This window comes from Suncus etruscus, chromosome 7 (assembly GCF_024139225.1).
Source record: "Suncus etruscus isolate mSunEtr1 chromosome 7, mSunEtr1.pri.cur, whole genome shotgun sequence".
In the NCBI taxonomy this organism is placed as follows: domain Eukaryota; kingdom Metazoa; phylum Chordata; class Mammalia; order Eulipotyphla; family Soricidae; genus Suncus; species Suncus etruscus.
Genome location: NC_064854.1, coordinates 96,589,805 through 96,617,265, shown reverse-complemented (window position 1 = coordinate 96,617,265; position 27,461 = coordinate 96,589,805). Strand labels below are relative to the sequence as shown.

At 48.0% G+C, this 27,461-nt stretch overlaps 1 protein-coding gene and 1 pseudogene across 1 annotated transcript; one reads left to right on the top strand and one right to left on the bottom strand.

The window, feature by feature from the left end:
• NT5M (5',3'-nucleotidase, mitochondrial) lies at nt 1-25,974 on the bottom strand. The gene is made up of 5 exons (XM_049776956.1): nt 25,711-25,974; nt 20,167-20,267; nt 10,536-10,596; nt 1,807-1,921; nt 1-579 (listed from the first exon to the last, which is right to left on the bottom strand). Exons 1-5 carry the CDS (start codon nt 25,972-25,974, stop codon nt 437-439), a joined length of 684 nt encoding a protein of 227 aa, XP_049632913.1. The 3' UTR covers nt 1-436.
• Nucleotides 8,280-8,392, top strand: LOC126015259 (uncharacterized; annotated as a pseudogene).
• Nucleotides 25,975-27,461: the final 1,487 nt, after the last annotated feature.

Here is a 27,461-nt window from a genome sequence, read left to right as displayed (position 1 = left end):
TCAGCCCAGTAACATCATTTATTATTCCTATTTCAAGTTCACACTGTGGTTGTCCTGGGCAGAGTGGAAGGCAGGGAGCAGGGTTCCGGGTTAGAAAAGTAGGGACTCATTCCCATCTGTTCCTGCTGCATGCCACCTAAGGACCAATCTGGCAGCTGCCTTCCTTGCAGACCCCAAGCCAATGCTAATGGGCTGCAGACCCAGGCAGGGACCTCCCTGAGCGGCTGGCCGGAGTGCTGCTGGGCCTCCGACAACATCCTCAGTACTCCCGGCTGCGGCCCCAAGCCTTGGACAGCCTGCTACAAGTCCAGGATGCCGGACAGCCTTACTCCAAGAGCAGCAGCATAAGGCTTCCCACGGTTTGAGATGCGAGAGGGCGCCATCCACCCTGTGCAGGAGCCCTGAGGCCAGGGGCCTGTCGAAGGCCAGAGTCCACTCAGCGGAGCCGCTTGCTATCCAGGATGGTCCTCCAGTCATCAGCCCAGGACTGCAGCCGGCGGTTGGGGGGCTGCAGCTGCACATGGCGGTTGTGGCAGGATGTGAAGAGGATGTGCTCCCAGCTGGGGTTGGGCTCGGCCCCTGTGTGCAGGAAAAGCAATACTTCAGGTGGCTGCTCCCAGGGTCCTTGGGCAAGCAGTCAAGCCCCTCACAATTGCCTCCCCAGGGACCCAGTGCCTGGCCTGTGGATCTGCAAGGAAGCACAAGGTCCAGGGTATGGGGTGCTCGCCAGAGTGACTGTGGGATGGCCACTGTCATTATGTAGGATTGACCTTGTCACCCTGCAGGCTCGACCCTGTTCTGTTATCCTCCCTCTGAGCCCCATCCCATACTGGTCAGCGAGTCATGAGTGGTGGACCATGTAAAACACAATCCTGTCCTCACGCCAACTACAAAGCTTCATGTGTGCCTGTCCACATAGCCACTGCTGGTATCCCAGATGAGGGGGACTATTGGGAACAGTGATACCAGGCAGGTCTCTGAATCTGCCCATTCTCAGTGTTGCCGGCACCCCAGCAGGAAAGGTCATGGCTGGGCTCACACTCATGTTACCAAACCAGGTCCATGTGCGATGGAGAAGGAAAAAGAATGGACCAGATACTGGTGGCTTTCAAAGGAGCCAACAGGGCGAGAGGGGAGCAGAGGCACGTCTGTGACTCTGTGTCCGCCTATCAGGAGAGGCACCAAGGAAATGCCCCTCTCTTTGTCCGTCTGTTCAGGTGGAGCTGTCTGGTGTGAGAGGAGAATCTATCATCCAGAGGCAGACATTCCTCTCAGACAACCTTCAACTGTAGAGACAACGCTTTGCTTCTTTTTCACACTTAAAGAGTTTGTCCCAATTGCTTTGGAAAATACAAAAGGGGCTAGATTGGGGCTAGAAGATGGCACCAAGTGAAGGTACTGGCAGTGCATGTGGGTGACTCTCATGCAATCCTGGCACCACATATAGTCCCGAGCCCTGCCAAGAGTGATCTCTGAGAGTAGAGACAGGTATAGCCCCTGAGCACTGCTTGCAGTGGGGACCCCTCTCACCCAAAAATGTGGGGAAGAGGTTCCTGCTAAAAAGAAATATTTGGGAGCCAAATCCAAGCTATTTTAATGAGGAAGTGAAGCTGCAAGGAAGTGAGGCTGCTAAGCTCTCTTAGGCTGCCCATTTCTCCCAGTTCCCTGTGCAGAGCTTGCTCTTCTGGGTAGGAGGTGGGGGTCAGCAGGGGCAGGATTTAGGGACAGGCAGGAGGTGGCCCTGTGCAGAAGTCTAAACAGTTCTCAGCCTTTGGGCGCTGGTGTTCAATGCCACAAGCCACTTGCCTGTGATGTCTGGCCGGTCATCGATGAGAAGGTCAGCGGAGACCACGGTTTTGTCTCTGGTCAGCACGATGTGTTCCAGAAAGTCTGTGCCTAAGTGCTTCTCCACCCAGGCATACTGGCACAAAGCAGGGGGAGAAGAAAGTGCTGCCGTCAGATTGGAAAGCTGCACCTGTCCTCCAGCAGACTGGAATAGTCCAAGAGGAAGCAGCCCCCAGGGAATGTACATGCAATCTCTCTCTCTCTCTCTCTCTCTCTCTCTCTCTCTCTCTCTCTCTCTCTCTCTCTCACACACACACACACACACACACACACCCCACACACACCAGAGGCCTCCTCCAGTAATGCACCCACTGACGACAAGAAGACGGGACGGAGCTCAAAGATACAACAGTAGGTGCCATGAGGTCTAGCAAGGACTTGGCAGGGAGTGTCTGCCCACCGTCTCCCATCCCAGGAACCAGCAGGGCACTCTCCAGGAAGCCAGTGCCCACAGGTTCTCAAGGGGTGTGGAAGGAGAGGCTTCAGGTGGGGCTGTGTCCAAGGAGCAATAGCAGTGAGGGTCAGTGTCCCTGAGAATGGACAAAAAGCTGGGTGTCACTTTGGGGAGCCAAAGTACAGGAGCAGGTGTGAGTTGGGGTATCACACAGGGCCTCACCCTACTGTCACCTTTTGTACCTCCAGTCCCTACAGAAAGGTAGGGTGTAATCTTAGGGCCCTTGGGCTGTGAGCACATGACTCAATTCTCCTTGCTCTGGGGGCAGCCAGAGGGGCAGAGAAGGGACAGAGGAGAGTCCTAAACCCTAAGCTCCCTGCAGGAAGCTCCAGTTCCCTAGCCTGTTCCCAATCCTGACGTCCTTCAAAGTCCACTGGCCTGCAGGGATCTGGAAGATCCCTGCTCCCTGAAGGGAAAGCAAGCAAAGGTGGCTTCTGCCAGGGACAGTGGTGGTGGTGGAGCGGTATGCAGAACCCACACAAGCTTACAGAGGCCCCTCCAACTAGAAGGAAGGTGGCCAGTAAGCAGGGCAATGCACAGATCCTAGATAGCTGCCCCATTCTGCTGGGCTCCCCCAGGGAGCCTTGTCTTGCTGCAGCCCACTCGGTTACCCCCACATTCTTTCCAGTTCCAAGGACTTTCTCTTGGCCTCAGGACTGTGCTGCTCTTTCTTCTACCTCGGTAGCTTCACACAGGCCATTTCTGACTGAGCCCACCTGTCATTCCTCCTCACACACACACACACACAGGATATCATAGTCCTCACAGATGCATGTGTGAGCACATGGGTCTGCACATACAGACACATGCACACAGACATGCAGAAACAAGTGTGTGCACATATGTATAGGTATAGATACCTGTTTGTACATAAACACGTGTACATATATGTGGCTGTATGTACCATGACATCACATGTTCTCAAATGCATGAAACATACATGTAGCTGTGCAAGTACCTGCACACATATACACACTTGCACATCTCACAAATGTATGCAAGCTCCCTTGCTTCTGGCTAGGAGCGATCCTGCTTCTTACCTAGCCATCACCCCTTGTCCCCTCCCTGATTTCTCAAACCAAGTTCTTTCACAGCCATGATCAAAGCTGTTGCTTCCAATTTGCCAAACTACTGATCTGTTAACTACCTGTCCCACTTAACTGCAAATTCCTTGAGGCTAGGGAGCACATTTGGGGGGGGGGGGGTGGTCACACCTGGCAGCACTCAGGGGTTACTCCTGGCTCTATGCTCAGAAATCGCCCCTGGCAGGCACAGGGGACCATACTGGATGCCGGGATTTGAACCACCGTCCTTCTGCATGAAAGGCAAACACCCGGGCCCAGAGAGATAGCACAGTGGCATTTGCCTTGCAAGCAGCCAATCCAGGACCAAAGGTGGTTGGTTCGAATCCCGGTGTCCCATATGGTCCCCCGTGCCTGCCAGGAGCTATTTCTGAGCAGACAGCCAGGAGTAACCCCTGAGCACCGCTGGGTGTGGCCCAAAAACCAAAAAAAAAAAAAAGAAAAAGAAAAAGAAAAGAAAGGCAAACACCCTACCTCCATGTCATCTCTCCAGCCCTCAGGGCTTATTTCTGGCTCAGCACTAGGGGGTTACTCCTGAAAGGTTCAGGGAACAATCAGGGGTGCCAGGAGTTGAACTCAGATTGGCTGCCTGCAAAGTCAGTGCCCTACCTGCTCCCCCTAAAACCCCGTTCTCTCTCTTGCCTGACTCTGGGCTCTCTAGACTTCCTCCTTCTTCTATCTCCTATACATAGCAGGTGAAGGGTCCTAAGTTTCATCTTCCCAGTCAGAGGTCTCAAGGCCACTGGGCTCACAAGAAGTCCTAGCAAACCTAGTCCCCTTGGTGCAACTGGGGAACGTAGTTAGGCTGATTACCTACATGACCTGCAGAACAGAGGAGGAGGCTCCCCTCAGGTCCACCCAAGAGAGGGACTCAGGAGGCCCTGCCCTGGTAGCTCTGGTGTTGGCCGATGCTGTGTGATGGAATCAGGAGTAGCCCAAGGCCAATACTGCCAGCACTCCCACTCCAAATGCATTACCAGCTTATCCTGGTAGATTAAGCCTCACAGTCATGGAGAGGCAGGCGGTTCTCTCCTCATTCACCACTACTGATTGAAGGGTAGCTCTAGAAGAAGAGGCTCACTCTGGAACTCACATTTCAATAAACAGAAATAGCACAAACAGCCTGGGAGCAGGGGTAGACTGAAGCCCCTTGACAGAGGCATCACAACTGAACCTAAAGACTTGCGGGCACCATATCCAGGGCTGAGGAGAGAACACCCCAAACCAATGCCCAAGAGAGAACCACGCTTCTGTCAGAGAAGGGAAGAAAGAGCTGAAGGCTACAGCTATACATATCTCATACCTCAGTTCTGAGCTGAACCAGAGCATCCGTAACCTGTGAAAGTCAATCACTGGGCTTCTACCTGCTGGTAGAGGAGTTCCACATAAGGGATTTTACTCAATAAAGCTGATTTGCTCCTAGATTTATGATTTTAAAAATTATAAAGCCAAAGTTATTGTACAGCAGATAGGGTCCTTGCTTTGTATGCGGCTGACCTGGTCCAATCCCTGGCATCCCATATGGTCCCCCAATTCCCACCAGGTTCTGAATGTAGAACCAGAGGTAAGCCCTGAGCACAGTCAGATGTGGACCAAAAGACAAAGATAAAAGTCACACTGGAAAACTTCATGTAGTTATAAAGAGACAGGGAGGCTCAGGGCAGCATAGCATATGGCAGAGCCCTCCTGGGTGATAGGCAGTACACTGAGCCACCATCCATGCCCTAGCCCACCTCTTCTCTACGCATACTGCTGTTTCCTTTAGTCAGCATAACCCAGTCAGATGTTAGTAATAGGGCAATTCCCAGAAATCCAGAACAGATGCAGGGGACCAGGGAGATGGAGCAAAGGGTGGGAGAACCTCCTTTTTGCACCACGAGGAGCAACCCCCATGCAGTCAGCTAGGAGCAGCCCCTAAGAACCACCAGGTGTGCCCTTTACCCCTCAAAAAAAATCCCTGAAGTGGTACCCAGCACACAGAAAGTATTGAGCATAGTTATATAGAGAAGAACTCTAGTTCTCAGTCTTAGCTCACCCCCTCTTCTGCAGTTCTGGGGCTCAGTTTGGGCATTGGACATCTCACTGGGCCTGCTGACTCAGAGACTTCTCAGTGCTACTGACATGACCACACAAGATAAAATCTATGTAGGAGTTTAGTGCAATGCTTGGCACAGAGTGAAAACTTAAGAAATGCTACCACTAAAAAAATAAAATAAGAAGAAATGCTATTTGAGGAACCCATATGTAATATTAAAAAGCTACTAGAGGGACCAGAGGGATAGTTTAGGGGTTCAGGCACTTGCCTTAAATGCAGCCAACTCTAATTCAGTCTCTGGCACAGAATCTGGTTCTCTGAACCTCATCTGGAGTGATCCCTGAGCACAGAGACAGGAGTAAGTCCTGAGCACACTGGATGAGGAGGCCCAAACCATCTCCCACAACCCAATTTAAGAAAATGAAATGCCACTACAGGTAATAAATTGTTAGTAGGTTTAACAAAATAATGGGACACCAGGTCACTTCCATTTCGATATATTTGGATACTGAGGCAAAACAAGCAAAATCATTTACAATAGCACCAAATATAAACTACGTTGACTATGTTGATTGCACCCTTAGAGTTGCATCATCGTGCATCTGGCCTGGATGCTGATGTAAGGAGTAAGCAATGCAGACATGGCCCCTGCCTCACCAATCTTGCCTTCTAGGGGAAAATACAAATAGACAGTGAGACAAAGACCAAAAACCAAACCCATTCCAAATAGAATAAGTGCTATATAGGAAAAAGAAGCTGAGAGACAAAAGAAGGCGAAGAATGTACCTTTGACATAATCTCCTGAGCAGAGGACAACCCAGACGAGCAGAATGTATAGCTGTGTGTGGGGAGAACTATGAATTAAAAGGACAGGAATACAAGGTGCATAGGACAGGAAGCAGTGAAGGATTTCTAGGTTATGCAAAGAACAGTGAGGGAGAGTCTATGTGTGTCTGTGTGTTTCCATTTTAAGTGCAGATTGGAACTGTTCAAGTAGTGGGATGACCTGATCTGTTTTATGAAAAAAGCTCTCTAGCTCTGAGGGGAAGTGAAGAGAAGACAGTTTAGGAGGCAATTAGTGGCTCTGGGAAGAAATATAAATGTGAAGGATCAATGTAGATGGAAAAGTAGGCATCTGCCAGACATATTTTATAAACAATCCTGATAGAAAATACAACGTGTATGTAGAAGTGAAGGGGAGGAGAAGGGTGTCACTTGGAAGATTGTGTGGCTTCCAGCTTGAGGAAGGATGACACACGGAGACATTACTACCCCCATGAACAAACACCTCAGTTTTTGTTTTTCAGGGTTTTTTGTTTGAAGGTCACATCTAGCAGTACTCAGAGATCACTCCTGGTGGGGCTCATTGGACTATATGGGATGCCAAGGATTGAGCCTAGGTATGCAAGACTGCAGTCTTCCTAGCCCCTGAAACATCAGATTTGAGTGAACCTATCAAAGTTAAGTCCTGTGCAAAGGTTTCATAGATGGAACAGTCAATGTTGAATCCACAGCAATGGATGACTGAGAGCATCAGATCCAGCTCATTCCAACAAGTGTAGAGCAATTTCTAACCATGTGAAGACAGGATTCCCCAAGTAGGCAAAATCACCGGCTGGAAGACTAGGGGACAGTAATTGTTCACTTAAAGCAGTAAATGTTACCCTCAAGTATACGGTCTTCTAATCTTTGACAAAGGAGCAAAGAGGTGTGAGTTAGAGCAAGGAAAGCTTCAACAGTGTTGGGAAAACTGGTCAGACACATGTGAAAAAATCAGGAGGGAGATTTGGGACTTGGGTGATGGGAATGTTGCACTGGTGATGGGTGGTGTTCCTTTTATGACTGAAACCCAAACACAATCATGTATGTAATCAAGATGTTTAAATAAATAAAAAAAAAAAAAGAAAAAAATGAATTCAAATGCTTTTCTCACACCACATATAAAAGTCAACTAAAAGTGGATTAAAGACCTCAATATCAGAACTAAATTCATAAAATATATGAAAAAATATAGACATGGGCCCGGAGAGATAGCACAGTGGCGTTTGCCTTGCAAGCAGCCGATCCAGGACCAACGGTGGTTGGTTCGAATCCCGGTGTCCCATATGGTCCCCCGTGCCTGCCAGGAGCTATTTCTGAGCAGACAGCCAGGAGTAACCCCTGAGCAATGCTGGGTGTGGCCCAAAAACAAAAACAAAAACAAAAATATATATAGACATAACCCTTCATAACAAATCTAGAGGCATCATCAATAATTCAAAGTCAGGCCCGGAGAGATAGCACAGCGGCATTTGCCTTGCAAGCAGCCGATCCAGGACCAAAGGTGGTTGGTTCGAATCCCGGTTGTCCCATATGGTCCCCTGTGCCTGCCAGGAGCTATTTCTGAGCAGACAGCCAGGAGTAACCCCTGAGCACCGCTGGGTGTGACCCAAAAACCAAAAAAATAAATAAATAATTCAAAGTCATGGACCAGTTGGAGCTGAAGAGGTTATACAGCAGGGAAGGCATTTGGTTTGCATGTGGCTGACGTGGATTCCATCCCCAGCATTCCAAATGGTCCCCAAGAACCCTCAGGAGTGATCGCTGAGCACAGAGCCAAGAGTAAGTACCACAAGATGTGCCCAAAACTGAAACAAATACAGGCCGGAGTGATAGCACAGTGGTAGGATGTTTGCCTTGCACACAGCTGACCCGGAACCCACCCAGGTTTGATTCCCAGATCCTATAAGGTTCTCCGAGCCTGCCAAGGGCAGTTTCTGAGTCCAGAGCCAGGAGTAACCCCTGAGTGCCACTGGGTGTGGCCCCCAAAAACAAACAAAACAAAATGTCATGGGACAAGTAAATGGGAATAATGATTAAAAAAGTGCTCTCTTCGGCAGCACATATACTAAAATTGGACCGATATAGAGAAGATTAGCATGGCCCCTGCCCCTGCGCAAGGATGACACACAAATTCGTGAAGCATTCCATATTTTTTTATGTAGTGAGTTCTTCCAAAATATAATTTTTTTCAAAAAAAAAAAAAGTGTGTGTGTGTGTATGTGTGGGGGAACCATAGCAAAGAAGCTTCTACAATGCAAAAGAAACAATGACCAGAATAAAAAAGACACTCTGCAGATGGTGGAGAACTTTGGCCTACTACTCTTCTGATGAAAGGTTAATTATCCAAATATTAAAAGAAATATTTTAAAATTTAAATAATTTAAATTTAAAATATAATCAGCGCCATTAAAAAAATAGGAAGGAGAGATGAACCAAAAACATTCCCAAAAAAGACATGCAGAGCTGGAGCAATAGTACAATATGTAGGGCAATAGGCTTGATCGCTGACATTCAATATGGTTCCCTGAGCCTGCCAGGAATGATTCCTAAGTGCAGAATGAGTAACCCCTGAGAAATGCTAGGTATGGCCCAAAAACAAACCAAAAAAAAGACACACGGATGACCAAAGCATAAGAGAAATTGCTCTGCAACACTGATCACTGAAGAGATATAAACAAAACAGCAATGAGATATCACCTCACACCAGTGAAATGGCCTACATCACAAGCAACATCAACCAGTATTGAAAAGATGACGAGAAAAAGAGACCCTCATTTACTGTAGAGGTGAATGCCAAGGGGAAATGTCACCTGATTCAAATATGTTGGACAACAGTATTAAAACTTCTCAAAAAACTAAGAATTGAGGGGCTGGAGAGATAGCACAGCAGTAGCGCGTTTGGCTTGCAAGCGCTGACCCAGGACCAAAGGTGGTTCGAATCCCGGCATCCCATATGGTCCCCCATGCCTGCCAGGAGTGATTTATGAGCAAAGAGCCAGAAGTAACCCCTGAGCATCGCCGGGTGTGGCCCCCCCCCCAAAAAAAAACAAACCCTAAGAATTGAGCTTCCATATTACCCAGCAATTCCACTTCTGTGTATCTACCCTGAGAGTCCAAATATTATAATCAGAAAAGACATCTGTTATGAAGCTCACCACAAAGAGTAGTGAGTGCAGTTAGAGAAATAACTACATTAAGAACTTTCATAAAAATGTTAGTGAGTGAAGGAAGTAGAAAGCCTGCCTCGAATACAGGGAGAGGGCTTGGGGGGAGGGAGATGTGGACACTGGTGATGAAAAGGTTGCACTGGTGAAGGGGGGTGTTCTTTTTATGACTGAAACCCAACTACAATCATGTTTGTAATCGAGGTATTTAAATAAAGATATTATTATTGGGGGGGGGGTTGGGGCCACACCCAGCGGTGCTCAGGGGTTACTCCTGGCTATCTGCTCAGAAATAGCTCGTAGCAGGCACGGGGAACCATATGGGATGCTGGGATTCAAACCAACCACCTTAGGTCCTGGGTCAGCTGCTTGCAAGGCAAATGTCACTGTGTTATCTCTCCAGCCCCAAATAAAGATATTATTAAAAAAAAAAAAAAAAGACATCTGTGCTCTTATGTTCATTGCAACACTACTCATAGAGACCAAAAATCTAAAACTAACACAAGTGTCCAAGAACAGACAAAGAAATTATGGTAAAAATATATAATAGAATACTACTTGGTAATGACAGAACACAAATGCAATTTGCCACTCTGTGGATGAATCTGGAGCATATCATGCTGAGTGAAGTTAGTCAAAAGGAGAGAGACAAATACAGAAATGATCTCATATGTAAAATATAAAGCACAGTAGGGAATAACAAAAAGGCAAAAGAAGCAGAATCCTAGAACTAGTCTATCTACAGAAGTGAACTTTCTATAGTATGTGTGGGGGGGGGTTGAGGTGGGGGACCCTGAGACAATGCTGATGGAAGACTTTCTTTCCTGCCTCATCCTTCAGGAGCCCTCAGTGGGTGGAGCTCAGACATGCTTCATAGAATGGGACAAGGCTACCCTCCCCAGGGACCTTGGCATCTGCAGTAGGGTCCATGCAGAGAGTAAGACCAAATTTCAGACTGCTGCTAATGGTGGCTTTCAGAGCCAGGCTGTGGCATGCAGACAGGAGGATCCAGGGGAGAAGATGCAGAAATGGGGCAATGGTGCCCTTCTTGCTAAGCATGCTGAGCACCGGCATCTCGCCCACAATGTATGCGGTAAGGGCACGAAAGGCCAAGCTGGAATCATACGTCTTACCTTCTCATAAGGACAGTATTTGTACATCTTGATAGGGCTCGTGCAGATAAGGATGTGAGTGCTGCAGGGTGAGAAAGGAAAGTGAATAGCAGGTATGTGCCTCCCCTTTTGCCCCACTCTACCATCCTGTCCTTTGGGTACTAGGCCCACTGAAAATCTGAGCCTGGAACAGAAAACCCTCTGCTCTGACTGGGGCCTCATCATCATCATCATCCTCCTCTCCCGCTTGTGGCCTCCAGGCAGCCAGCACAGAGAAAAACACCTGATTTCCAGACCCACAGGGTAGCTGAGCTCATCATCAGTTTTTCAGCCACTGGGCATGGAGACACCATGCTCACACTTAGAGACAGGCAGGAAGAAGAGGCAGAGTGAGCTACTCGCCAAAAATTCAGGGTCTCCTACGACGCAAAATAGAAACCACAAGGAAGAACTCCTCTGCTGGCATGTGCCAGCCAAGCACTCTAGCATTGAGGAGCAGAGGGCAGGAGCCCAGGTTCATACCTGGCAACATCCCTAAAGTTGGATGTTCCCTAGATAGGCAAGAGTACTGCTGAGGAGAGACCCTTCCTATAGCAACCCTCCACCCTGAAACGCTTTTGGTACTTTCTTCCCCAAGGAAGAAGCCCAAAGAGGCATCCAGCCCAAGCGTGGATGCTCAAGGCCAGAACCCTGTAACCCAAACCTCCCCAGGGTTAGTATCTCTCTCAGTACCTATATTTGCCAACAGAGGGTGGGACTTCCCTGCTTCTTTGGCAAATGAGTTCCCCAAAAGGTCTAAGCATGTGCCATCTGATCATAGTCTCTGCTCTCTCAACAGCCTCTGCCAATCCTCTGCTTTTCCCATGCCTTAGGCTTGTCCTCAGACACTCAGCCTCCACTTCCAAAATGGAGCCTCACAGAAATAAGTGCCTCCCATGGTATCTTCACTCCCATCTGCCTGAGACTCAAGGTTGAGAAAGTCTTTCTGGTTTTCTACAGCCACTTCCACTTTTTGCTGTCTTCCAGACCTTTTTCCCTGTCTCTGAGAAGCCAAACCCCTACCTACTCCCCTTCCCCACTGCAGTCACTCCATCACCGACCCTGCCTCCCCAACCTCCAGTCCCTCTAGTCCCACTCCTGCCATGACTCTCAGTGGCCGTGACATCCATGCTCACGTCCACAAACAGGCATGCAGATCCGGGCCCCGGAGACTTCTAGCTCCTATTGCTTCTACCCAAACACTTCCACTCGTCTTCTTCGTGTATTTATCCCTCTGCCATGTCTGGGAGGTTGTAGTCACTTGTGCCAAATGCTTTCAGCTTTATGCTCTGCATTTCTGACTACTGACCACCAATTCCTGTTCTAGCAAACACATTCTAACCTCATCCACCCAATCTCTTGTCAAGACTGGGCTCTGCCATTCTTTCCCTGTCCCCAGTTTCCCAGCCACCATCCCATCCACAATCTTCTGAGTCTCATCACTGCCAACTTTCCGCTTATCTTTCTCTTCCTCCATTGAGACCTGTCTATCCTGAAAGAATTCAGCTAAAAACTTCCCCAACTGCACCCAAGAAAATGAATGCTACTGGAAGAAAACCTTTTATATACTGGGTCTGACAGTAACAGGCATGTTACCTTAAAGCAATGCCACCAGCATGTGCTCACCTGTCACTCTGCAGGACAGCACAGCACTTATCTCCTGTATTGTATCTCTGGTCCTTAGATCTCCCCCCTCTCTCTTTCCTTGGATCTCCCCTCTTCTTCTTCTTCTCCTCTCTCTCTCCTTGGATCTCCCCCACTTTTCTCTCTCCCCCCTTTCTCTCCTCTCTCTCCCCCCTTTCTCTCCTCTCTCTCTTCTCTCTCTTCTCTCTCTCCTCCCTTTCTCTCCTCTCTCTTCTCTCTCTCCTCTCTCCTCTCTCCTCTCTCCTCTCTCCTCTCTCCTCTCTCTCTCTCTCTCTCTCTCTCTCTCTCGCTCTCTCTCTCTCTCTCTCCTCTCTCTCTCTCTCTCTCTCTCTCTCTCCTCTCTCTCTCTCTCTCTCTCTCTCTCTCTCTCTCTCTCTCTCTCTCTCTCTCTCTCTCTGCCCGTCTCGTAAGTATTTTTTTTTTTTAATTCCATTACCATTAGTTGTAACAGGCGATGTTAAGTGAATTATTTGCACCTGCAAAGAGGCAGCCCTGGGGAGGGTGGGGTACAATGGTGGAAGAAAGATATACTAGTGGTGGGACTAGAACATTGAATGCCAGAAATAACTATTATGAGAAACTCTGTATACCTCAGTGTTTAAATAAAGAAAAATTTTAATAGAAAAAAATGACCACCAGTACCTCCCAGATTGCCTGGTCCAAGCTGATACCTCTGTAACACTCTCAGAAAAAGGGTGTGTGTGTGTGTCATGAATTACAGTAACCTAATGCCACACACTGACAAAAAGTCCAGCTCCCATGGAGCCGGAGAGATAGCATGAATGTAAGGCGTTTACCTTTCATGCAGAAGGTCAGTAGTTCGAATCCCAGCATCCCATATGGTACCCTGAGCCTGCCAGGAGCAATTTCTGAGCGTAGAGCCAGGAGTAACCCCTGAGCACTACCGGGTGTGACCCAAAAACCAAAAAAAAAAAGTCCAGCTCCCGTGACTGAAATCAAATAATATGGGCAACTAAATCCACTCAGGTGAGAGGGTTGAAAATTCTGGTTCTTTTCTTTTGGAAGAGGATTGGGCAGAGTTCCCCCATACACACCTGGCCACAGAAAAACCCAGCAGCCCCATCCCCTGGTGCCAACTTCCCAGCAGAAAAATGCCCTGGCTTCTCCATCAGGTTTCAAAAGAGAACAGTGCCACTGACTCTTCCCAGGTAGTCTGGCCCTAGCTATGTGGCATTCACAGAAAGTGTGTAGGATGGGGGAGCGAGAGGACAGATTGCCCATTCTGCATGAACTACAACAGTCCAACGATACCCATCAACAGAAACGGTCTAGATACAAAAATTAACCTTATTAAACTTCCAAACCACCAAATTGTGTCAGATCTATATAAATCCTGAACTTCAATATTTTATAGTAGTGTCATCTCAGTAATATTACTGAAAATCTGATGGGGAAATTACATTGCAATCTAACAAACTAAATAGTAACACAGAAGGCTCAACTAGGCAACAAACACAACCTAGTAAATCTTTAGACACTAATTATAGTAACATCCTGAAGAGATACAGCAATCATTTCAAATTTAACCATGTTGAACTAAGTTCTGATAACTCCATTTGTCTTTGTGATATAACAAACAATTTGAAGTGCATTTGTGCCTGCAAGGGGCCAGACCATAGTGACGGATGAAAGAGAAGGGATATTGGTAAAAGGATAGTCACACATGTGGTGGGATTGATGTTTGAATATTTAATGCCTGAAACAACTGTAGTATGAACAACTTGATAAATCATGGTGTTATTATAAAAAATAGATTATAAAATAAAACATCAGCTTATTTTTAAAAATAGCAAGTTCTGAATAAACTCAATATCAGGTGGAACAGATCTCACCAACACGATACTGAACAATATTATTGCCCAAGAACCTGCTATACACAAAACCTGGATCCCACAGCCTCCTGTTTTTGCCCCAGATCTCTGCTCTCTGGATGATACAATGTGCCACACAAGTGACCTGCACTTGTTGGCTCTCAGCTTCACTTCTTGTGCCACTTTAACCCACCTGAAACCAGAGTCTGTGCCCTCCACGCCAAAGAAACTTCCTGCTGCTAGCAAAACCCTCATATCACTGAAACTGATGCACACTACATTCTCCCATTTCTCACCAGCACCACCACCAGCCCAGAGCCACCCCCAGCTTCAGACAGCTCTTTTATTCTGGGCACCTGCCCCCTACCCCTGGCTGCTGCTCTGATCTCTATCCTCTCTTGTGGTGATGTCTTCCAGACCTAGGGCTTTACCATTACTTGCATTTCTGGCACTTCCCAACTTTACATCATAATCCAGTACTCCCTTGAGTACCAGGCTTCCTTCCTAATAGCCCACTGAAAGTCTCCCTTTGTGTGAACTTCTCACTAGCAACACAGGCCTGCATTCCAAAATGAAACATATGGTTCTCTCCACCACACAACTCTGCTCTTTGCTCAGTTAACAGCCCATTCACTGTACCATAATATTACAGATCCTTAAAGAACATTGTTTCCCTGTATCATCAAAGAAAAAAAGAAATCCTTTACAACACTGAAGGAAGTAACACCATTCATGGACCTAATTCCATTGCAAGTCATTTCACTTAAAGTCAGAATTCCCAAGACCCCACTAACAACAAACACCAAAAATAATCCTTTCCTACCACCTTTTTCTCCAAGACCATGACGGCCTTTACACCTCCTCTTTCTTCACTTCCAGCTCTATCCCAGCCACACTATCCTCTATCCAGCATCCATGATTATTTTTATACAATTTTATTGAGAAATAATAAGCATTCAATAAGTTATAGATATTAAAGAGCTACAATTTAGTAAGTTTTTGAGGCCCCATCCAGCAGAATTCAGAGGGCTACACAATGCTGGGGGTTGAATTCAGGACCTTGCATATGCTAAACATGGGTTCTACCACTTAAGTAATATCCCTGGATACCACCCCCCACAGTTTTGACCTGTGTGAAACAAATATCATCACAATCAAGTCAAAAAGCACATCCCTGATGCTGAAGTAGTAGCACAGCAGGTAGCTTATTTGCCTTGCACACGGCTGACCCAGGTTCAATCCTTGGCATCCCATATGGTCCGCCAAACCTATCAAAAGTGAATTCTGGGGCCCGGAGAGATAGCACAGCGGCGTTTGCCTTGCAAGCAGCCGATCCAGGACCAAAGGTGGTTGGTTCAAATCCCGGTGTCCCATATGGTCCCCCGTGCCTGCCAGGAGCTATTTCTGAGCAGACAGCCAGGAGTAACCCCTGAGCACTGCTGGGTGTGGCCCAAAATCAAAACAAAATATATATGAATTTGCTGGCATTGATTACAAACGTTTGTTTTAAATATCAAATGTCTCCTTAAAAGATAATGTCATGTTGAGTAAGAGTATTTTTATTTTTGGCTTTTCGGGACACACCCGTTTGATGCTCAGGGGTTACTCCTGGCTAAGCGCTCAGAAATTGTCCCTGGCTTGGGGGACCATATGGGACACCAGGGGATCGAACCATGGTCCTTCCTTGGCTAGCGCTTGCAAGGCAGACACCTCACCTCCAGCGCCCCCTCACCGGCCACGAGTAAGAGTATTTTATGTAGAATAGTTAGTTGCTGTGTGTTCTCATCTCTTAAAAAGACAGCATGTTGGGGCTGGAGAGATAGCATGGAGGTAGGGTGTTTGCCTTGCATGCAGGACAGTGGTTTGAATCCCGGCATCCCATATGGTCCCCCGAGCCTGCCAGGAACAATTTCTGAGTGTAGAGCCAGGAGTAACCACTGAGCACTGCCGGATATGACCCAAAAACGAAAAAAAAAGCAAAACAAACAAACAAAAAAGATAGCATGTATTACTAAGTTCTATTAGATTCAAACTGTTTGGTGTACTTGATTTTGATCCAACTATAGACTATTATGCAGTGGCGCTAGCAGTAAGGCATCTGCCTTGCCCACGCTAGCCTAGGACAGATCGCAGTTGGATCCCCTGGCATCCCATATGGTCCCCCTAGCCAGGAGTGATTTCTGAGCGCATAGCCAGGAGTAACCCCTGAGCGTCACAGGGTGTGCTACCTCCCAAAAAATATATGTATATCAAGACTCTTACACCAGGGACCGGAGAGACAGCATGGAGGTAAGCCATTTGCCTTTCATGCAGAAGGTCATTGGTTTGAATCCTGGCATCACCTATGGTCCCCCGAGCCTGCCAGGAGTGATTTCTAAGCATAGAGCCAGGAGTAAACCCTGAGCGCTGCCAGGTGTGACCCAACCCCCCCCAAAAAAAAAAAACCTCTTACAACAGGGGCCGGAGCTATAGTATAGTGTAGGGCATTTGCCTTGCATGTAGCCAATCCAGGACGGACCTGGATTCTATCCCCAGTGTCCCATATAGTCCCTCAAGCCAGGAGCAATTTCTGAGCGCATAGCCAGGAGTAACACCTGAGCGTCACCGGGTGTAGTCCAAAAAAATTAAAAAAAAAAAAAAAGATTCTCCCTACAGTCTAGACATGTAAGTAATTCAGCTATAGAGAGAGAACTTGCCTTGCACATGTCTGGTACTGAGTTTGATCACTGCCACAAAACAAAGAAAAACCACCAAAATGGCTATATGGAAATCATTAAATAAATTATGGTATAAGCATATAAAATAGTATATGGAATATATATAATATCTTGCTCAATAAAAAAAGAGAAAGTAGGGACTGGAGAGATAATATGGAGGTAGGGCGTTTGCCTTACATGCAGAAGGACGGTGTTTCAAATCCCGGCATCCTATATGATCTTGCCAGGAGCAATTTCTGAGCATAGAGCCAGAAGTAGCCCCTGAGTACTGCCAGATGTAACCAAAAAAAAAAAACAAAAAACAAAAAAACAAGAAAAAAAGAGAAAGTAATAAAGGAACTATTCTTATTTATCTTTTAATAGTAACTGTTATCTGTTATGTATGTGAGTAAACATGGATAAAGCTATTCATTCAGCATGATTTCAGGAAACTGAGAGTTAAAATACACAGATACACCATTTTGACTTGAATACACATCCAGGGAAATGGGATAGGATGACTGGAAGGGTTGCTGTGAAGGCCTATTTAGTAACTAGAAAGCCTCCTTAAAAAAGGCCTTGCACAGTGCTCAGAGTAGAAAGATAAGAGACAGCTGACCATGCAAAGACCCAGGGACTAAATTAATGCAAGATTCAGAGCCCGCATCCCTTGCATGTACAAAGCCTTGAGCTGGATCCCTGGTACCACATGGTTCTCAAAGCATCACTGTGGTGGTCTGGTGCCTTCAAGTACTGCTGAGCCTGAGAGCTGAACCATCTGACCCATTTGGCCAAGTATATCCAGAAGTATACAAATACCTGGGGTCTCCTGAGCACTGCACAGGAACCATCCCCCCGCCTCAAAAAAAAAAATAATACAAAATCTGGCTGCTGGGTAGAACATGCCGATTTATAAATCCATGTACAAATATATATCTAAATTAATTTTGAAAGGCCAGGAAGCACACACTTCATGTTATCAAGAGCAGAAACAGGGAGAACAGAGGTATATGGAACAGAGGGAGACATAGGCACATGTTCATGCTATCTGGGTTTTGATGAGAATAAATAAGCTGGGAGGACCGGGGACTGGAGAGATTGCACAATAGATAGGATTTTGTTTTGTATGCAACTGACCCAGGTTCCCATAATTTGGTTCTCTCCATCACCGAGCCCTAACAGGACTGGTCCCTGAGCTGACTACAGAGTCAGTAAACCCTAAGCACAACCAGGTTAGGCGCCCTCAAAAGAAAAAATACATATCTGTCTGTTATTGAAGAGTTAGAGACAGAGTAGTGGCCACTGTAGACAGTTCATGACTCAGGATGTAAAGAAATGTCTAGGAGGTAAGGCTTCTGCTCAGTGCACTAGACCCTTGGGATAAGGATGTGTCTGTCATAGGGGCTGCTGGACCAGAATTCATTCCTGGGGGGGGGGGGAGGGCGCAGAGAATGTCTTTGTTCATGCTATCTTTCTCCTACCTGAAAATCTCCTGCATCCTCCCTCTAACAGATGCCTTTTCATTTCTCAAGACACTCACCGAAGTGTCTGTCTCCTTGGAAGATTGCACCACTGGACTCTTATCCCATTCACATACCTATTGCAACCAACCTTTCAGAACTAAGCATTTTAGGTATTTGCTTACTGGTGAGCTTCTTTAAGATCTCTTGTCTGTTTCTATAATGTGGCATCTAGGATAAGGCCTAGCATGGATTCCTTAAGTTTTATTTTGTTGCTGCTGCTGCTTTGTGCACATACTCCTGGCATTGAACTCAGGGGATCAATCCCAGTGGTTCTCAGGGGACCATGGGAATTGAACCTGTGCTTCCTACATATAAAGCATACACTCAGCATGAACTATCTCTCCAACCCTTACTAAACTACATTTTAGTACAGCTGCCTTCCACACAGCTGATCCAGACTCAATCCCTGAGCCACATATAATCACCCAAGCACTATTAGGAGTGATTCCTGATGTAAAGCCAGGTAAACCATGAGCAATGCAGGGTTTCTAACTCTGAAAACAAGAAATCTATGGGGAGAGGGAGGGAGGGAAACTGGAGACACTGGTGGTGGGAAATGTGCACTGGTAAAGGGTGCTGTACATTCTATGACTGAAACTCAATCATAAAGGATTTTGTAAGTATGGTACCTCAATAAAGTAATTATAAAAAAAAAACAGTAAGATCTAATGACTACTGGTGAGAGGATGGGCCTTGGAACTTTTGTGGGGAGGGTCACATCTGGCAGCACTCAGGGGTTACTCCTGGATCTACACTCAGAAATCACTCCTGGCAGGCTCAGGGGACCATATGGGATGCCAGGATTCGAACCACCATCCTTCTGCATGCAAGGCAAATGCCCTACCTCCATGCAATCTGTCCCACCCCCATGGAATATTTATGATTAAAACTCGACTATTAAAAACGTTTTAACTGGGGCCGAGAGATAGCATGGAGGTAGGGTGTTTGCCTTGCATGAAGGACAGTGGTTTGAATCCCAGCATCCCATATGGTCCCCCGTGCCTGCCAGGAGCGATTTCTGAGCATAGAGCCAGCAGTAACCCCTGAGCACTGCCAGGTGTGTCCCAAAAAAACAAACAAACAAAAAACTTTCTCTCACAGTGATTTAATTAATAAAAAAAGAAAATTAAAAAAAAAAAAAAGAAAGAAAGGGGCCGGGCGGTGGCGCAAGAGGTAAGGTGCCTGCCTTGCCTGCGCTAGCCTTGGACGGACCGCGGTTCGATCCCCCGGTGTCCCATATGGTCCCCCAAGCCAGGAGCGACTTCTGAGCGCATAGCCAGGAGTAACCCCTAAGGGTTACCAGGTGTGGCCCAAAAACCAAAAGAAAAAAAAAAAGAAAAAAAAGAAAGAAAAAAACCTCACAGGTGGCTTACCCAGGTTAAATCCCTGGCATTAATTATGGTCCCCTGAGCAGCACCGAGTGTAGATCCAGGAATAACCCTTTAGTATCACCACAAATGACCCAAAAACAGACAAAAATAATTAGTGCTGCAACTTTGAAAAATAACTTAGCAGATCTCAAAATGTTAAACAGGAATTTACTACATAATTCAGAAACCCTAGTCCTAGGCATATACCTAAGCTATATGAAAAGCTGTACCTACATACATACACGCTCACTCACACACATGACTATGAATATCATGACAGTATCATTCATAGTATCTAAAATATTTGTATGAGTAGATTCAAACCAAATGGGATAAATGGGTAAGTAAAATATCTGCACAAGGAGCATTATTCTATATTGAAAAGGAATGAAGTGCTGATTTGAGATACTACAACAGGGATGAAGGGTTGAATTGAGTTCTGCTTTTATAGTGTTCAGTGATCATGAAACAAGTATGGCTTTATGTAGGAGGTGGTGAGTGAGAAAGGAGGAAATCAGAGGGAGTAGAAAGCAAGAAAGTACACTTACTTTTCTAGGTTGGCCATCTGCTTCACTGCTTCAACAGCCCCTGGAAGAGGATCAAGGTCCAAAAAAAAATTCTCCGACTCCCATATGCTGATGGCCTTCTCCTAAGAAGATGAGAGAAGCGGGTGACTATTCTACATTGCTTCACTACAAGAAAATTAGCTGGGGAAGGCTGCTGACAGTAAGAGTGTGGGTCTTCCAGGTCTGTGTGTCCATCTTTGTCTGTCATTTTCTTTGTGTGGGAGACAAAGAACTGTGCATTTCTGGCCCCTCTCTATAAAGGATCTGACTTCTGCAAGGATTCACCAGAGATGACCTGAAGTGTCAGGACCACGGAATCCAAAGCCTGCTGTACTGGAGACAGCTCTGCAGTCATGTGAGAACAGGGGCAGTATCCTCATGAATCCTGAACTTGCTTGACCCTAATGGTCAGAGGCATGAAGGTAAACTAGATGTGACCATGACACTCAAATGGTTAAATCTGAGAGCAGAGGAAGCTAAAGATTCCTTAAAAGCCCTGCCTGCCTTGAGGCTGAAAAGATGGCTCAAAGTGTATTGCATGCAAGAGACCTCAGTTTGATCCTTGGTAACATCTGGTCCTCAAGAGAATAAAATCCCTTCCTCCCAAAAGAGGATCTGGGTTGGGGACGTGGCTCAAATGAGGCCCTGTCAATCCTCAGCGTAGCATGCTTCCAGACCACATTGGAGGGCGGTTAAGGGGGGAAACTGTTATAATAGAAAAGTGTGAAAGGTCTAGAGATAGCTCAAAGGGCTGAAGCACATGACTTGCATTATGAAAGCACCAAGTTCAAGCTCCAACACTGCCTGAACCTTGGAGCACAACCAGATATAACCTAGCATTTGTGGATTTGAGTAGTATTATATCACCAGACCTGAGCCAAGCCACTTGACTAGGGATCCCTAGGAGTGGCCCCAGAGGCCCCGTGAGCATCTCCTTGGAGTGTTCTTCTCCCTTCTCCCACCCAATAAAAAGTTTGAAAGCAGGGTCGAAGAGATAGCATGGAAGTAAGGTGTTTGCCTTGCATGCAGAAGAACGGTGGTTCGAATCCCAGCATCCCATATGGTCCCCTGAGCCTGCCAGGAGCGATTTCTGAGGTAGAGCCAGGAGTAACCCCTGAATGCTGCCGGGTGTGACCCAAAAACAAAAAAACAAAAACAAAAAAAGTTTGAAAGCAAAAAATAAACTCTACCCTCTTTTTCATGAGAACAGAGGCTCACAGTAGAGAAGGGGCTTACCTGAAGTCATAGAGCAAAAACAGGTAACTGAGTAAGGCACGGAACCTCATACCTCATCTCAAACCTCCCCCCTCCCCCCCCCCCCCCCCGCATAGAGCAGATTCCAGATTACATTGCTGAGTCCAAATTCCTTTGCTGATTGACACTTTCCAGGACCAGAAGAGGGGGACAGTGATGACAAGATGGGAGCCAAACCTTAGCCTTAGAAAAGTGAGAACTCGGGCCCGGAGAGATAGCACAGCGGCGTTTGCCTTGCAAACGGCCGATCCAGGATCAAAGGTGGTTGGTTCAAATCCCGGTGTCCCATATGGTCCCCCATGCCTGCCAGGAGCTATTTCTGAGCAGACAGCCAGGAGTAACCCCTGAGCAATGCCGGGTGTGACCCAAAAACCAAAAAAAAAAAAAAAAAAAAGAAAAGTGAGAACTCAAAGCCCATGTGTGTGAAAAAAGAGCTCCTGCCAGATTGGAAATGGAAATATTACAGAATAAGTACAGACACCACTTGCCACACACAATGGCCTATGGCTGGAACACACCAGCAGTTCTTATCAGCCTCCTGCTAATAAGTTCTCTCTGGTTTGACCCTGAGGTCTCACCAGAGGACGAACTGATGTTCCCCAAATCGCAGATAGGGAAATGAGGTTCACAAAACAGGGGGGAGCCTTTCAGAACTTGAACCCAGAGCCATATGGATTGATTGGTGGAAAGCATGTTCATCTTAGGGTTCAAGGTGCAGTCTTGTTCTTGCTGTGAGACCCTGGCCTCACTACCTCATTTTTGTGTCTCAGCGTCCAAGTGCCCCTGCCTTCCCTCTTTCACTGACCTTCTCCAAAAGCTTGCTCCAGGAACTTACTCTCTCCAGGTTCAGTTTCTCAACAGTCCTAACACTGATTTTAAGTCCAAGGCTGGAAAGACAGTACAGAGGGTAGGGTACTTGCCTTGCATGTGACCAACAGGATTTGATCCCTATTAGTTCATATAATCCCCCAAGCCCTGCTAGGAGTGATCCTTGAACACAGAGCTAAGAGCAAGCCTTGAGCACTGTTGGGTAAGTCTGCCCACCCAGAAGTGAGCTATACCTCCTACTTCTGTCCTGCTTTCCTCTCAGAGCGCTGTGAAAAAGATCCAGGCAGAAGAGCATGTTGGGGGCCAGTGAGATAGCATGGAGGTAAGATGTTTGCCTTTCATGCAGAAGGTCATTGGTTTGAATCCCGGCATCCCATATAGTCCCCTGAGCCTGCCAGGAGCGATTTCTGAGCGTGGAGCCAGGAGTAACCCCTGAGCGCTGCCGGGTGTGACCCCCCCCAAAAAAAAAAAAAAAAAAAAAAAAAAAGAAGAGCATGTTGGTTGGTTGGTTTGGTTTTTGAGTCACCCAAGGGGCACTTGGGGTTACTCCTGGCTCCACACTCAGAGTTGCTTCTGGCAGTCTCAGGGGACCATATAAGATGCTGGGATTCGAACCCAGGTCTGTCCTGTGTTGGCCAAGTGCAAGGCAAATGCCTTACCACTGTGCTATCATTCCGGCCCCAGAGGAGAGTGCTGTAAAGCAGGAATGCCTACATAAGTAATCTGGGTAATGAAGAGTCAGCTGCATTGTAATGCTGGGTCAGCTTAACCAAATGAGGACTCCAGATGTCATTCTTTGGACTCCACAGGTTGAGTATGTATTCATTCATTGATACTCTGTATCTTGCAACAATGTCAGAAGCTGTAAGAATCTGCAGAGTACCCCTGGGTTGGCTCCTGAGCACCCTTATAGCTCTACCTCTTGGCCACATCTGGAATATGGGGGCTTCCTCTTTTGGAGCCTGCACATCTGCACAAACAACTAGAAAAACTATTCTTCCCTTAAGAATGAGAATGGGTCTAGCTTCAAAACCCTAAAGCATGCCTGAGCAGAAATAAGGAGACCAAGTGTTAGTGTCATTCATGCCCCTGACAAATCCACATAGAGCAGGGAAGTGTGGCAACAGGCAGCAAACATCAGCACAGCACTTTCTTCAGGCTCATGTTGAATGAGACGTCAGGGCTCATTCACAAGGACTCTGGGGATGTGGTCCCTCAAGCACCTAGCATTAATGACAAGAAATGGTGCTCAGATGGTGCACAAATCGGGGTGGCAGAGAATGCCAAGCAGTGCTCAGCAGATTTCGTTCCCCAAAGGTCATTCTAAGTCAGCTGAGCCATCTACTGCCAAAGCCTTAAGAGGTGATACACCCCAGCAGTGTTGGGGACCTCCAGGGTCACACTCAGTGGTGCTTGGTGACCATGTGGTTGAATCCCACCCAGATAGTACTGTTGTACTATCTCCCAGCCCTCAATTTCTCAATAGCTGCCCCAAACAAACCAAAATCATGGCCAAGATGTCTTTTTCAAGTCAAAAGAAATGTTACTTTTTGGAACCAGTTGGACAGAGAAACTGGAGCATGTCTCATCACCAATGTGCCAGAGGGACTGTCTCCTCACAGAGAACCAAACTGTAGTGATAAAATCAGGCTCTTGAAGCAGGAGAGACCAAGCCAGGGGTGCTTCTTTACATTTGTGCATGACAAAAGTCCTTAGTCCAGTTTGCAAAACAGATGAAATGTTCTATAACTGTGCCTGAATAATAGCTGCCACCCTCTACCAGCACCAATTCTATAGGGACTCAGAACAGAACACAGGCCAGTTACAGGGTAGGGTGGGCTCGCGGAATTTGGAGGAACAGAGAGCTGGGGAAAGCCTAGGAGTTTTGATTCTACGTCACCTTTACCACTAACTCACTGTGTGACATCCACAAAAATCAACTCAACCTCTCTGGTTTCCAATAACATTGGGAACTGCACTTCCATGAAAGGGGAGGAGAGATGTAGAAGAATGATTTAAGGGGAAAAAAACCTCATTAAATTCCTGAGCAAAAAAAAAAAAAAAAGAAATTTATGGTCACGGGATTGGGGGTGGTCAAGTCACTTGGAACTGTTTTAGACATAAAAGGAGCATTTGGTGGGCTGGAAAGATAGCGAACCAGTAGAGCGTTTTTGCCTTGCATGCAGCTGATTTGAACAGATGGTGGTTCGAATCCCAGCATCCCATGGGGTCCCCCGGTGCCTGCCAGAAGTGGCTTCTAGGTGCAGAGCCAGGAGTAGTAACCCCTGAGAACTGCGAGGTGTGACCCAAACAAACAAACTCAAAAAAAAAAAAAAAGGAGGATCTCGGATGTAGCTGAGGCAGCGCACCTGCTCCCACGTTCGAGTCCCTGGGTGTGTGTGGTGTGGTGTGGTGTGGTGTGGTGTGGTGTGGTGTGGTGTGGTGTGTGTGTGTGTGTAAAAAATCAATATCGAAGAGGCCAAAGATGTCAGAGAAGTCAAGGCAGTCCATGGGTGTGTGGTGAGGTGTGTGTGTCTCCCACGTGCAAGTGCCTGGGTGTGTGGTATGTGTATGTGTATGTGTGGCTCCCATGTGTAAGTCTCTGGGTGTGTGGTGTGCTGTGTGTGTAAAAAATCAATAACGAAGTGTGTGTAAAAAAATCAATAACGAAGAGGCCCAAAGAGGTCAGAGAAGTCAAGGCAGTCCGTGTGTGGTGGTGTGTGTAAAATCAATCTCGAAGCGGCCAAAGAGGTCAGAGAAGTCAAGGCCCGAGTCGGAAACCTGTGTGTGTTTGTGTGTGTGTGTGTGTAAAATCTATATTGAAAAGGCAATGTGTGTGTGTGTGTGTGTGTGTAAAATCTATATCGAAGAGGCCAAAGAGGTCCCACGTGCAAGTTCCTGGGTTGGTGTGCGTGTGCATGTGTGTGTTTGCAAAATCAATCTCGAAATGGCCAAAGAGGTCAGAGAAGTCCAGGCCCGAGTCGGAAACCTGTGTGTGTGTGTGTGTGTGTGTGTGTGTGTGTGTGTGTAAAATCTATATCGAAGAGGAAACCTGTGTGTGTGTGTGTGTGTGTGTGTGTGTGTGTGTGTGTGTGTGTGTGTGTGTGTGTAAAATCTATATCGAAGAGGCCAAAGAGGTCAAGTGCAAGTTCCTGGGTTGGTGTGCGTGTGCGTGTGCGTGTGCGTGTGTGTGTTTGCAAAACCAATCTCGCAGCGGCCAAAAGGTCAGAGAAGTCAAGGCAGGCCGAGTCCTGGGCGCTCGCTCGTGGCTCCAGCGTTTGGAGCCGCCCTCGCGGCGGCGCGGCCCGGCCCGGCCCAGTGCCCCGGCGTCCTCGGCCCTCCCCGGCGCGCGCGGAGCGAAGCGCTGCGCCGGGTGACCCACCCCAGGTCCCGCGGCCTCAGTTTCCCCGGAGCGCGGCGGGCGGGCGGGCGGGGGATGCTCACGCTCAGCTCGGGCCGCAGGCGGCCGTACTGCTCCGACAGCCAGAAGCCGCGCCGGTCCTCCAGCGCGATGAAGGGCAGCCCGGGGAAGCGCGCGCGGAACTTCCTCAGGAAGCCGCCCTCGAAGTCGGCCAGCACGCCGTCCATGTCCAGCGCGACCCGCAGGGCGCGGCGGCCCGCCGGGCCCCCGCACGCCTCGCGCCGGCCGCCCGGCCGCCCCGGAGCGCCGCGGGGCCGCCGCACGCACCAGCCGCCCAGCCGGATCATGGCTCGGCGCGGGCCCCGCCGCCGCACCTGCGCGCCCGGCACGGACGAGGCACGACGCGCCGCGGGGCGCGCGGGCCCGGGAGCGCGCAGGCGCCGCGCCCAGAGCGAGGCTGCGGGCACGCGCCTCCTTAAAGGGACCCGCGCCCGCGCGGAAGGCGGCGCCGAGGCGGGCTGGCCCCGGCCTGCTGGCTCCCCCGCCCGTGGGGGTCCCTCGGCCCGCCGCTTGCTCGCCGCGCGCCCTGGCCGCCTGCACCGTGCACCGCACCGGTGCGAGGCTCTGCGGCGTGGAACCAGACCTTTAGCGGCGAGCCTGCAAGCCCGGCAAAGGAATTGGGCTTGCCGGAGACGAAAGCGCAAAGCATCCCGAAAAGGACGACCTCATCTCTAACAGCTCTCACAGCCTTAACTCAGTATCTGGAGACATTTTGTTTTGTTTATTTTATTTGGTTTTATTTGGGTTTTGGGTCACACCCGGCGGCGCTCAGGGCTTCCTCCTGGCTCTGTGCTCAGAAATCGCCCCCCGGCAGGCTCGGGGGACGTATGGGATGTCGGGATTCGAACCAACGTCCTTGTGCATGCAAGGCAAACGCCTGACCTCTCTCCGGCCCCTATCTGGAGAAATAGTAGCAGCAGTAGAATAAATAGATGTTTCGGAAAACTCTCCGGACTTCACCCCCCCCCCCAAAGTTGTTAGGATAAGCAAACTCAGTCCAGGTGCAGGATACAAAAATCTGCTAAAAATTATTATTATTAGTTTTGGGGTCACACCCGGCAGCAATCAGAAGTTACTTTTTTTTTTTTTTTTTTTTTTTTTTTTTTGGTTTTTGGGCCACACCCGGTGACGCTCAGGGGTTACTCCTGGCTATGTGCTCAGAAGTCGCCCCTGGCTTGGGGGGACCATATGGGACGCCGGGGGATCGAACCGCGGTCCTTCCTTGGCTAGCACTTGCAAGGCAGACACCTTACCTCCAGCGCCACCTACCCGGCCCCAGAAGTTACTTCTTGCTCTGTGCTCAGAAATCGCTCCTGGCAGGCACAGGAAACCATATGGGATGTCGGGATTCGAACCATCGTCCCTCCTGGATCGGCTGTTTGCAAGGGAAACGTCCTACCGCTGTGCTATCTCTCTGGTTCCCTAAAAATTCTCTCTAAAAGGCAAACTATTAGAGAAATTAAAGCAATCCCGTTTACTGTGGGGCCAGAGAAATAGGAAGTAGTCTGCTTTGCCTTGCAAACAGTTGACCCGAGTTTGATCCCCCAACATCCTTATGATCCCCCTAGATCTGCTCCCGCTAGATCTGCTCAGAATGATGAGCACAGAACCATAAGTTTGACCAAGAAAATAAAAGATCTGTAGAGTTGAAGATATAAATAACTGGAAAGGGGCCGGAGAGATAGCACAGCGGTAAGGCGTTGATGCAGAAGGACGAAGGTTCGAATCCCGGCATCCTATATGGTCCCCCGAGCCTGCCAGGAGTAACCCCTGA